Source organism: Lipophrys pholis, assembly GCF_963383615.2.
Source record: "Lipophrys pholis genome assembly, chromosome: 15".
Taxonomy (NCBI): Eukaryota; Metazoa; Chordata; class Actinopteri; order Blenniiformes; family Blenniidae; genus Lipophrys; species Lipophrys pholis.
In genome coordinates this window covers 17,236,315-17,248,801 of record NC_137642.1, presented here as the reverse complement: position 1 = coordinate 17,248,801, position 12,487 = coordinate 17,236,315, and the positions used below count along the sequence as shown (strand labels likewise).

The 12,487-nt window shown below is 46.6% G+C and overlaps 1 protein-coding gene across 1 annotated transcript in view; it reads left to right on the top strand.

Annotated features, from left to right (window-relative positions):
- slx4ip (SLX4 interacting protein) overlaps positions 1 to 12,311 on the top strand; it is a 32,666-nt gene extending 20,355 nt beyond the window's left edge. The window contains exons 4-7 of the mRNA XM_080481624.1: positions 100 to 168; positions 2,217 to 2,305; positions 10,394 to 10,500; positions 10,596 to 12,311. Of these exons, the coding sequence (XP_080337750.1) occupies positions 100 to 168; positions 2,217 to 2,305; positions 10,394 to 10,500; positions 10,596 to 11,352 (1,022 nt within the window). The 3' untranslated portion in view covers positions 11,353 to 12,311. The remainder of the gene's footprint in view (positions 1 to 99; positions 169 to 2,216; positions 2,306 to 10,393; positions 10,501 to 10,595) is intronic.
- The last annotated feature ends 176 nt before the right edge of the window (positions 12,312 to 12,487 follow it).

Sequence of the window (12,487 nt, the reverse complement as noted above, 5' to 3'; positions counted from 1 at the left end):
AATGACACCACTGCCTACTAACATACCACTCATGTCAGGCATGAGATCTTTCATCATATCTGTGTTTCTTTCTCTTTCCTTTTTTTTTTTTTTCAACAGGGGAAAACTTTGACCTGGTCGCCAATTTTCTGAAGCGGCACTCGAACCTCAGATGTCTTGTCAAACAGGGTACGTGGCTTCACGTGTTTTCAGTGAATCTGTCCAAGTGAAAACAGTCAGAAATAGACCACTCAATAGTTCCTAGTCAGCCAAATTTCCCACAGAAAGAGCAAGTCATCTGTGCTGTGCGTGTTGATTTTTTTCCCCCTCACTTGTTTTTATGTCCTGTCCCTACCTGCTCGGGGTGTTGTTGAGAGCAGGCGCCCATTAAGTGGTTCCCTTGAGAAGCTACTGAGAGTGGGAGAGGGAAAGATCGCCTCGCTGTCTCTGGAGAGACGGGAGAATCTATCTCCACGGCCCATCTAGCGCCTGTGACCCATGGCCACCTTTTCATGGGACCAACATGGTTCTCTTCCTGTCAGTAAAGTTAATATCTGCTCCCTGGGGGCCAAGGCCTGGATGTCAGGGCAGCACTGACCTGCTGCGGGCCGAGACGACGGCTTCTCTCAGCAGGTCCATTGCACATCAAATTAGAGCCAGTCTCCTGGGGTCAAAGGTTGTGTAATTCGGTCCACTTGAGCTAGTCGCATATATGCGGTTAGATTGTGTAAAGCTTTCTCTTAGCTGTAAAATGGACTGTTTGAAGTCTTTTATTGCGATTGGCTTCATGGCAACAAGGTTTAAGTTGAATTCTTTAGGAAGGCTGTAAAGCTGCGCGATCGATTAAAATGTGAATACTATAATCAGAATGCACGGCGGGGATATTTTCAGATTTAGCTGACTCAATAGCCATGCTCATGTTAAAATGTACAAGAAAAACAAAGACTTTTTATTGCCGGTGGGGGATTAAACTAGTTTGCTCTTTGGCTGCAATGACAGAGGCAGCCACAACGTCCGTCTTCGAAGCCACTTGATCAAACTCGGGGCTGGAGTTAGTTAGTTAACTATGGGCAGGGTACATCCTGCCCACCACAGAGAAACACATTCACACACTCTCACATTTACACCTACAGACAAACGCTAAATATAATGTCACAGACTGGCGACCTGTCGAGGTAGTACCCCGGCTTTGCCCTCAATCAGGTGGGATTGGATGACGTGGTTTAAAGAGACGGATTAATAATGACATAAAGAGTGGAATCACCCACATCACCTGGAAAGCATTCATCTGCTTTTAAAGCCGATTTGCTCGCCTCGCCTTTTACTTAGCCTAATGTTTCCCACTCCATTTTTTGGCTTGAAGGTGGCCTGAGAATTCATGTTCAAAGGCCAAGAATTTCCACGGCACCATTCAATGGAAAACTGGCAACTAGATTTTGAGCAATCAATCAGCACCCAAAGCCACCCACAACATAATCGTTCTTAGTCACCGTTGTTATTTACTCCACCCAAGGTATACGCAAGTTATACCCAAGCCTAACAAAACTTAAGGGCTGACATTGTTTACAAACCACACAAGTGAGGCAAACATAGTGTATTTAAGCGCGGCCACAAATGGGAAATGTGAACGTTTTCAGACCAAGTGCTTCGAAAACGTTCCAACAGAAGCTGCTGGACTAATTGGAAGAACAAAAGCAGACAGAAATGGATTATCATGTCCCGCCAATGCTCCCGGTCATATTTTGAAGCAGAACGTAACTTTAGCTCACCATCATGATGATGAGGAACATTTCTAGTGCAACCTGTGTACACAAAGGAGCCTATGTAATGGCCTCTGAGGGTTTTCCTGTCTTGACTGTTGAACTCGTGTGACACATTGCGGTCATTTCGTCTGGACGGCCTTCAGACAGTTCGAGTTTTTATTATGATACAGTAACAAATATTGTTATTGTACTGAAAATAATATTTTGAATCTTTAATCTTTTAAAGTCCACGAAACGGTCCTATTATTCCCAAAAGCCAAAGTTGATGTAAAGTTCCATGCACTTCATAAAGTTCAGCATTCATATGTAAACTGTCATTTTCTCCTCGGTCTGAGGGACTGCAAATACTTGGTGTTTGTAAATGTGAATTCAATCATTCACCACAATTCCCTCTGTCTGTCTTTGACTAATAATTAGAGGTGAGGCCAAGTTATTAACCAGCGGGATCTGTGTTGTTTCTTTGCCCGCTCTCAGATTTGCGTGTGTTTCCTGAACGATATGTTGTGTGTGTGAGTCGTCCAAAGGATGCCTCAGCGCACCATGGAAACCCGAGCCCGGCTGTGGTGAGTGCTGTTTATACTCCTCTATTTCCTCTTCCAGTCGCCTGGCGAAAGGTCCTGTATAGGCCTGCGTGTTATTACAGGGATGTGTTGCCAAATTGTGCTCTCGCTTATATCTGCTGATCCTCTTTACAAGGGGGCCGGGCACTGAACCTATTGAGGGTTTTTCTTAGAAATAATAGGAGGTAAACAGAGGTGTGGCGGGAGCTTGTAATGGGATTGAGTGAACCATGGTCTGGATGCTCCCGGGTTATTAGCACAGTTATATTCATTGTTTATCAAACCCAAACAGTACTTTATGTTGTCCAAAAAACATAGCTGTAGAGAACTTTGGTACACAGAATTCAGCACATTAGAATACCCCCCCCCCCCCCCCCCCCCAAATAACGCTAGTTGATTTTTATCTATGTGTAGCTGTACAGTTGTGCCCTAAATCCCATAAAAGAACATTTGCATTTGTATATTAAGGGAATAACAGTTGTGTCTGCACTTTGGGCACCTTTGCTATAGATGTGAACACTTATTGTGTGACGTCCCATTTTGGGCTCCAATTGAAGTACTTAAATTGTGCAGTTTTACAGCTGCAGCCATGTCGTGATAGAAGCACTGCAAAGAGCTCACGCACGCACGCACGCACGCACGCACGCACGCACGCACGCACGCACGCACGCACACGCACACACACACACACACACACCAGCGGGAGACACCTGTGTTTCAGTGTATTGTCTATGGGGATCCAACTGCCAACATGAGGATCAGTGGATGACACTCCTCCACCACCAGAGCTTTAACAGTGGGTTTTTTTTTCTTTTGCATTGAGTTGCTCGTTGAGAACCTGATTTTGAAAGTCTGCTGGCAAGTTCCATGTGCGTTGATTGATTAGATAGGAACACTATCTGCGCTGAGCATAACACACTGCGTTCTTCCGCTGGTGCAAGAGCCGCTACTGTAGATTTGTTTTGCCCATTCATATTATAAGCAACTATCTTTTGGTTCAGTGTTTTTGTGATCTCAAAGTCTCCAGAGCACCCTGGGAAAGGGGCAGCAGAGAGGCTCTCACCTTGGCACTCACATCAAATACGGACAAGTCTCCCATCGCATCCCATGATCAGTGGCCTGATGTTTTTCTGTGAGGTTTTTTTTTTTTTTTTGCTATTGTTTCTCTTTGAAATGTCTCCGCACTCTCCAGAGTTTGGCGCCCAATGAAAGCAGTAATTGTAATATTTTTAGTGGAGCAATACATTCGTCAGTGAAAAGTTCACATTGTGTAACCAATTTTCCAGTTCACAGAGGCATTGCTGTCGATTGCGTTCCCCTCCTCAGGATGTGGTTCTCCGGAGTCATACAGTACAAGTGGAGGGAATTGGAGGGTGGGAGTCTTGTGGTGGAGCACTCATTCGCTCAACCTCGAGCTTGGTTTTGTCAGGCAACGATACCAGACAGAGAGGCTGAGGTTTTTTTTCACATGACAAAAACAATCGCTTGTTTACATCCCTTCGCTCGCCTCTCATCCAGTCAGAACAGGAGTTTTCGTCGTTTCAACGCTGCCAAAGATTGCAGAAATCTGAACGTAAAGAGGTTCATGCTGTGTGAGTCACAACTGATGTAATAAAGTTGCAGACTAAAAATAATGGAGTCTTTTCAGAGTAGCCTGTCAGGACTGATCTCATTTTTAAGAAGGGGTCTTTTATTCCACGGCTCTTGACAGCAAAAAAAAAAAAAGCCTCATTTCCCCGTGTTCTGGGAGGTTCCGGGGTTTGTTGTTGGGATTCAGTTCGTGTGACTTGGTCAACAAAAAAAATCTTCAACCGCAGTGGAAACGTAGATTCATCCAATGCACACTTCTCGTGAGGTCAGAGGGGTTACACAGTGAAGGAAGCGAGGCGACGTCACTGTTGGCCTTTTGTCGAGTGAACCTCAGCCTGTACTCCCACACTTCGGCATACTGTACGTCAGTTGTGTACAGTCCGCTCCTACGGGCCGTGCTTTCAGCTGCGGAGAGAAAAGAGGAGGAAATGTTTTCACCGCGTTTAGAGGGACCTGCGAAACAAATCATTATTATCGCAACTTGTAGTCGCCGCCGAACCCGCTCGTCTTTTTTCTGCACTGACGCAGTTTGTTAAAAGTTTTCTTCAGACGAGCCACATTTCAGTTTTATAGCTCCGACACTGAGTTTTGATCCTCTCCACCTTCAAGCAGCTGTAGTTGTAAAGCAGCTGTACTTTAAACAAGCCAGCTTTCACAGCACGGCATCCAAATACCACTAAACAAGTGTTTATAGTTTCAAGGGAAATTTGCTGTGACATGGAGTATCGAGGCTTGTTTATAAGAGAAGCATTTAAAATGTTGTATTTTATATACCATTTCAGCGACATTTAAAGGTCTGATTAGATTAAATGAGATTTTCTTGTGTCCATGGGCTTGTTGTAGATCGAGGGTCTTTTCTGTATTAGAGTTGTTGTTTTTTTAAGAAATACCCCCAAGTGTTTGAGAATCCTGCAGGTAGAGTTCCCGGAGCTCTGAGTGCCTCAGGTCTGAACATATTATTGTTTTTAAAGTCCTGGCCATCCTGCAGAGCCTGCACGAGCCTTTCTTGTAGAATACTTTGTTACCTGTCATGTTTCTTTTCTGTTTAGGGTGACATTTAGACAGTTAAATGAAGCATAAAGCTGCCACAGCAGAAACCTTGTGCTTTGGCATCACATTTTAGCGTAGCACTACAGTGTCACACTCTATTGTGAAACGTCATGTTATGATGTGATAAAGCGGTGATATGTGACCACAATTCACCCTAAACTCATTTCGCATGTTATCACTTATCAATAAGTTAATGTAATTATGATCTGATGTAATATCTGTATGTGGCATCAGTAGACTTAAGCAATAGTCCCATTTGTAAATGTTGACTTTTTCTTGATTTGATTGAATTGCCACTGTGATGTAGTAAAACTTCAAAAATAATCTGCCCTCGGTAATCTAATCTGTCAAGATCGTTGAAAGCCTTACAAGTTTTCTGTCATTGTTCAAAAATAATTCCGTCTGTGATGGAAAATACTGAGTCCACATGTCTGGAGTCGCTGAGTGAAATTAAACCTGATATCCCTCCACTGTTTATTTTGACCTAGAAACCTAGACTGGGCCTGGACGTTGCTTAATTTGCACAAAGCAGCAAGGAAGGAAACAAAAGGCAGAGCCTCTTCTGCAAACTCTCTTTTCTTTTTTTTTTTTTAGGGGGGTGGATTTGTTAAGTTCCTCAAAAAGGTTCTCATGTCGTGAGTCAGCGCCAGTGCTGAGGACGGCAGCATGGGAAGGAAGAGCGAGTGTTTAGGATTGTGGCCTTTGTTTTCTAGTCAGGCACAGAGTGGGCAGCTGAGGTGAGTGGCGTGCTGGGCTGCAGAAGTTTGGATCAAAGGCAGAGCAGATGTGTTTCCAGTCCCCCCCCCCCCCAACCCCGCAACCCCCCCCAACCCCACCACCACCACCACCACCCTCAACCACCCCCTCCTTCTGCGCTCTGGATGAGCCTGTGTGTTTACTCATGACCTCAACACGCCTCTGTTCTTCACAGCTCGCAGCAGCGAGCAGCGGTCCTTTCCCAAGCGTCCAGCGTCTGCTGACCTCCCCCGGGCCTCGGCCAAAGACACGGCTCGCGGTGCGCGGCCGCGTCTCCTCGTCCCCCTCACGTCCGGGGGTGTTTACACTGAGTTGTGACTCACGAAGTGAGTTCGAGCAGTTAGCAGATTGTCTCAATCTTTTCACATGGGTGGATCCCAAAAAACCTTTGTCATTGTTTTGGGGATAAGAACTGTCCTCTATTTTAGACTCGTATGTGCCCATGCACGCCTGTCGACTTTGTTGCAGCGAAGATGTGGTGAGCTTAGACAAACAGGGCATGCTTCCTCTGTGGGAGCAGGGTGGGTGGAGGATGAGAGGAGGGATTTGCGGACTACATTGACGAATATCTCTGCAGGACGTATTTCTGCCCTGACAGTTAAATGGTGTTATTGTTTCCCAGGACTGGTTTGAGGATTCTGTCTTATTCAGGGTGTCATCGCAAAGCCGTTCGTAGAGTTTCTGGGGGAAAGAAAAACATGATTTCTATAACCATGGACAAGCTGAGCGATTCCAGCAAGTCAAATGGAGATAAAGAATTACTTTGAGGCAGATGAGTGAAAAATTGCTGGATTTTGTGTGTGATAGGTGAGATATGAATACACAAAGGCAAGCAAACAATCTGGTTTTCACCGTGGCAGACCAGAGTCTTCGCTTTTGGGGGGGGGGGGGGGGGTTGGAGAGAAGAGTGTGTTTGTGCATATTGGTGTGAAACTTGACTGTATTTGAACATAGAGTGGTATAATCAATAAGCAATGACTGCAAATACCAAGACAGTCGTCTTCTTCTGCACCAGTGGAGCATTTTGCGCCGCTCAAGGACCATTTGGCCGTATCAGTGCATTACTTTCAAGTGCAGCTGCGTTAACAGATAACCGAATTAATCTCCTTATTTGTGTTCCTATCTTATCTGACATGGCAGAAGAGAAAATGTTCATTCCCTGAATTTTATGGAGCCTGTGGTTGGTTATCTTTTTGAAGTTGTTTCCACGAGTTGGTCGGAGTTGGTTGCAAGCTACGAGAGTCTCCTCTGGTATCCCCTTGAAGCAAATGATTCATTCTCCCCCTGCTCCGCGTTGCCCTTTTGCCAGGCTTATCTCGGCGCTCTGACATCCAGATGTGCCGTCTTTTCCCCACTCCTGTGGTGGAGTCGTGTTGTTGTGTGGAGGCTCCGGGGGCCGTGGAGGGCAATCTCCGTGTGCTCTACATGTCGGATCACGAGGAGCATATTGCAGCTTAGTGTGGGGGCGAGCAGAACGACTAGCCAAGGGGAGGTTAAATCCTTTCTTTTTTTTTTTTCAGTTGCTCGGGGAGAGGTGGCGGCGGCGACGGATAGACGTCCCTATTTACCGCCCCCCCCCCCCCCCCTTCATGGGCCTCTCTCTCCTGGCTATTTGGAGTTTGCATCCTTCCACACAAGATTAGGCCACCTTGATTCCCACACAATACATTCAGTTTTAGCCACGTCGCTTGTGATCATTCTAAAGTTGTTCATGCTCAATCTCACTCTCTCTCTTTTTCTCTCCCTCTCTGTCTTTAATCCCTCCATATATACAGAAAGCCCCTTCACCAGACCCCTGGCCGTAATATTTCAAGCACCATCTCTCCTCTCTCTCTCTCTGTCTGTGTTTTCTTTATCTATCTATCTATCTTTTCTTTTCTATATATAGCCAACCTCTTCCTCTCTTCATGCTTCTTCCTTTCCATGACTCTGTTCATTCACTCTCCTGAGCTTTTGAAGTCGTGCCGACAGGAACTGAAGAAGCACCAAACTTTCCCAGAGAACCTCCCTTTGGCTCCCTGTTGATTCTCCTTTCAAGTTCATTTTCAAACGGCATTTATTCATATTAAACAGATGGAAATACATATCAAGGCATTACAATGCAAACGACGGCACCCACATTTCTCCCAGGATTGTTGTTGTTGGGGTGGGCGTGTGAGTGTGTAGGCAGATGCGAGTATGCATGCCTGTCCCCGTCTCGAATCCAAGTCCGAGGCCGGCTGCAGCCCTGGATGTCAGACGGGGAGTAAAGACGGAGTGTCTGCCCACACTGGAGCATGACTCCATCTGCACACAAAGAGCAGCCTGTGGACGACTTCCTGTGTGAAGATTCTTGCATTTGTGGGCATTCTGGAGAGACTGTTGAGGTCAGGCAGTATGACTCTGAGGGGGTGCGCCTCTGCTTTTGTTATTCCCCCCCTCCTAAATACTCGCTCTTTCTCTTACTCTGTAGTATCTTCTCCCTTCTTTCACGTCAACTCCGCCTCCTTCCTTGTCGCCCAGCCTCTTTCTTCCCTCCCCTCCCTCCGTCTGGCCTCTTTATTCCGTCCAACCCACCGCAGACAGTTGCTAGGACTCGACACCCGGGGCAGAGACACAGTGCCCCTGCTTGCCCTGACAGCTTTGGACAATAACTCCTTTCCTCTGGTGTGTCGGCTTGCATGTTGTCACTGTTGTTGCGACATAATTAATGATTTTCTAATCTGTTTTCACAGCGACTTGTGCGTGCCAGAGTTTACCACATTGGCCTTCCTCGTCTTGAAGTGCACATTCATCATTTTACCAAGCAGTTCAATGGAGTATTTACAATCTGAAAAATGGCCAAATAATAAACATGGTGGCCAAAACCTTGAATGGTCTTCTTCGGGATTTCCCACCGTCACATAGAAGTTCTGATTCATGGTAGTAGTGCCACAAGTCCGTGGATGCCACTGCTGACTACTTTATCACTTTCATATAGATTGAAAACTGATCCGGTGTTCTATAGATAAAGTTGGTGATGATATATTTTGTACTCTCATCATTGACTTCATTAGATAAAGCAAAATCTTACGACAGCCCGGTGAGAACTCCGTTGTTGAAGGGGAAATATTAAATAAGAAATGGCCCTACTGCAAGTCACAAAATGCAGCTTCAGCACCTGAAGCATGGCTGCTGAGCGTTTATGCCGAACGCACCCCGGCCACTTGCTAATCTATAATAGGGCCGTGCAATCCTATAATCTCAATAAAACTTGTGTGTTTGTGGCCAATATGTATGAATCTGAGTGTCTGGTTAGTCTGTGTGTCTTTCTGTATTCCCCTGTCTTCGCCCACAACCAGTTAAGATCGGCTCCAACCTCCCACGACCCTAAAGTGGATAAAGCCGTCCAGACAATGGGAGGAATGGACAAAGAATGGAGATGCAGACCTCATTTTAGTTGGTCAATAGTGCAGTTGCTTTTTTCTTTTGCCTGAGGATAGCAATGTACCTGACCACAAACTTATTTAAAGACCCAGACACCCACGGTATGTTTGCCAGAAAGGAAAATGACAACTTAACTAGCTAAAAGTGCTTTGAGAAGAGTTCTGTTCACTGCTTTGTGCTGAGCGCACCTTTTTTTTTTTCTTTTCCCTGTGTGAAAGTACGTCTTCCTGCAGCCAGTGTACAGCTGCCTGCTTCTCTGGCCTCAAATATATCCATTACTACCCTCCTTTGTGCCGGGTTTAGATGGAAACGCCACTGTCATGTTGTGTGCTCTCAGCATGTGCACAGAAACTACTCCTGAAAACGGGAGTTTCTGATTTCGTTCACCACACTGCTGACTCCAGTCGCACTGATATCATCCCAACATTTTTTTTTTTTTTTTAATGAATTTCTTTTTTTGGGGTGAAATTAATTTCCAATGACTTAATAAGGCTCTCAAGCTTTACGTTCTGCTTAATTTGGCCGTAGCGTCTCTCGTTAGCTCATGAAGCCGCAGTCTGTTCTGGATCAGCCAGTGTTTAACCTTCATTAGTGGCCTGTTGAGGGCACACGTTGGTGGGATCCAATTTTCAGCTCAGTCCCTGTTCTGCCTCAGAGGGTCGCCTTCATCCGTGGTTATGCTGAACTTCGACCCGCTTCAACTGCCCCGGGTGTCTAGTGGTGTATGAAGTACAGATTCTCCGATTATCCGCCCTGCTCTCTTTAAAATAGTTTCACTGATTTAGATTCTTAAACTTTCAGTGCTCTTCCTTTGCCTGGCTTCATCATCTTTGTAATCAGTCGTCATCGTTCGCTGTTTTGACTTGTCAGCAGTCGTCGTTTAGTGATTCTGCCTCCGGCGGCGAGCGTCACCGTACGTGTCAGACAGTATGAACATCCGTCATCGGATGATGAAACGGTGATTCTTTTCTCCGAAGCCTCTGAGGTTGATGCTTGAGACAGTTTGAAGTGGGGGATGGATTCTTTATACCAGCTGACCTGTTAGAAATGCCTCTGAAGACCTCAGGAAACATTTCCTCTGTGAAACGTCACCGTTCCGATAACGAGGTGACAACACCTTTTGGCATTACGGACAGTAGGAAGAGGATGTATTTGAATAAAGTGGAGGATTTTTGCAGTCTCTTAATGTCTAACAGCAGCAGATGATGACAGCACTGTGGAGCCAAACTTTTCCAGTGGGTGCCAGGAATAATATTTTTTGTTTACACCGATTCTGTTTGTCCTCTCCAGACCGAGCTGAGCGAACAAAGCAGATCGGCATATTTTTCCAGTGTGGGAGAAACCCAAGAGCTTTTAAACAGCTCCACAAAAACAAAGAAAACCGTGCTTCAAAAGCTGTGAGTATGATCTAATACAGAACTTTCCAACCCCGCCAGTCGGCGAGGACACTCGAGTATCTCTTCTCATACTTTTATTCTTTTGATATTTTCAGAGCGAAACAAGCGAGCGTTCAGCGAGACCCTTGTGGTTCCGCTACGGGGGTGCAGCAGCACACTGACCAGGAAGCCAGTCCTGAAACCCAGAGCCTGATACTCAAAGCTGGAGAGTCAGAAACGAGCGCAGAGACGACATCCAGCTCCGTGGTGGACCCCGACCACAAGGTGGCTTCCTCCAGCGACATAACTGACGCCGTGGCTCCGGTTGGGAGTACTTACAGCACTCAAGCCGGGAGTCGCACTCCAAATGGCATCAACCTAGATGAGGCCTCGGCAGATCTGTGCCAACACGAAATCAGCCGGAAGACCGGCAAGAGGTCGGAGGTGGATGATGCTGGGGGAGACCCTCACCCACGGAGGGCCAAGAGGACGTGCCTTGGAAGACCTCCAGCCACAACGCAAACCCTCCCCTCCCACAGCTCCACGCAAACATCCCAGCGTGACCTCCCTCCTCCGACGCCCCTTCCTCCCGTCGTAGCCAAGATCGAGTCCAAGGCTTTCCCTGTCTCGGAGCGCAAGAAAACCACAGTGGAAGTAGAGCTGCTTACTCCAGGGAAACGGGCCCAAAGGCTCCCCCTCACAAGCAATAACACGGCACAGACAAACCAAAACAGGCTGGCCGCAAGTCTGAGGGGCCTATCTGTCAAGCCCGCGTCCTCGGGCTCCTCTATTGGTTCCAGATCCACGCTCGCCGAGGAGGCGAGTGAAAACGTACCCAGGACCTCTAGATTACGACGACTGAAGAAGTCCTGATGGGGGGGGGGGAGGGGGGGGGGGGCTGCAGTGAAGATGCCTGACGCCACAGAGATAGAGATGATATTCTGTCAGGCTGCATGTTTACCCCATGCTGTTCGTGCGGTTTCCTCACATGACTTGCATTTGTGCGTGTGTCACTTTTCACTAAAATATTTGCTCTCCTCACATCTGCTGCACACACACACACACACACACACACACACACACACACACACACACACAGACACACAGATCAAATGCTGCGCACATTATTGCAATTGATCCACGAGCGTTTGCGTTACGCTTTGTCAAATACTTGAAGCAGACTCTGCCTCCACCCATAAGTATTGGTGGTCAAGAGAGGCTCGCGAATGAAAGTCAAAAAACCTTTAATTGGAGTTTAGATTTGGTTTTGTGTTGAAGATCGGGGATTTCAGACAGGCAGGAGCCATGCAGTACGTCATGGCTCTCCGTCTGAAACGCTGGCTCCTACGTGTCTGAAAACTGTCCCGTTCCTCCCGCTGAAGCTCTGCCGTGATTGATTGCCGTTTCCAGTTTTATTTCATCACCTCGTTCTAAAAATGTATTCTGTAGTTTGAGTTCATCCATTTACAATTTGTTGCACGCTTAGTTGCTAAGCACCTGAAATTAATCTCTGAAACTGGAAGGCTTCGCGCACGCCGAGTTCTGGATCGAATCTGTGGGGGGGGGGAATGGCAGGACGTCTGCCGCATCGCAGGTCAAAGTGGAGCTCCTGTCGTCGCCGTGACACTCTGGTCTGTGGCTCGACCCCCAAGCGGAGCAAATAGGAAGTAACAGTCGCAGCATAGTTTCAAAACCAAGCTGTCCTATTTGCTGACATGTTCTCGCATGAATGGCTTTCTTCTGTTTTTTTTTTTTTTTTAGATTACTGGAAATGCATTGTTTTTAATGATAAAAAATAAAAGTGTTTTTTTTTTCCTCCCTGTGGAAAACTCCTTCTGATTCTTTCTGTGTAAATGTGCAGTTTGGCAAGTGCATGCAGATCTCGGCGCATTGTTTTCCTCGCAGTCCAGACTGGCTGATGCTTGTGGCAGTTTGACGGGGAGGTCGGTCCAACAACAGCATTAGTGGTCGTAACCTAAGAGGAGTCACTACCAAAAAAGTCAGTTCT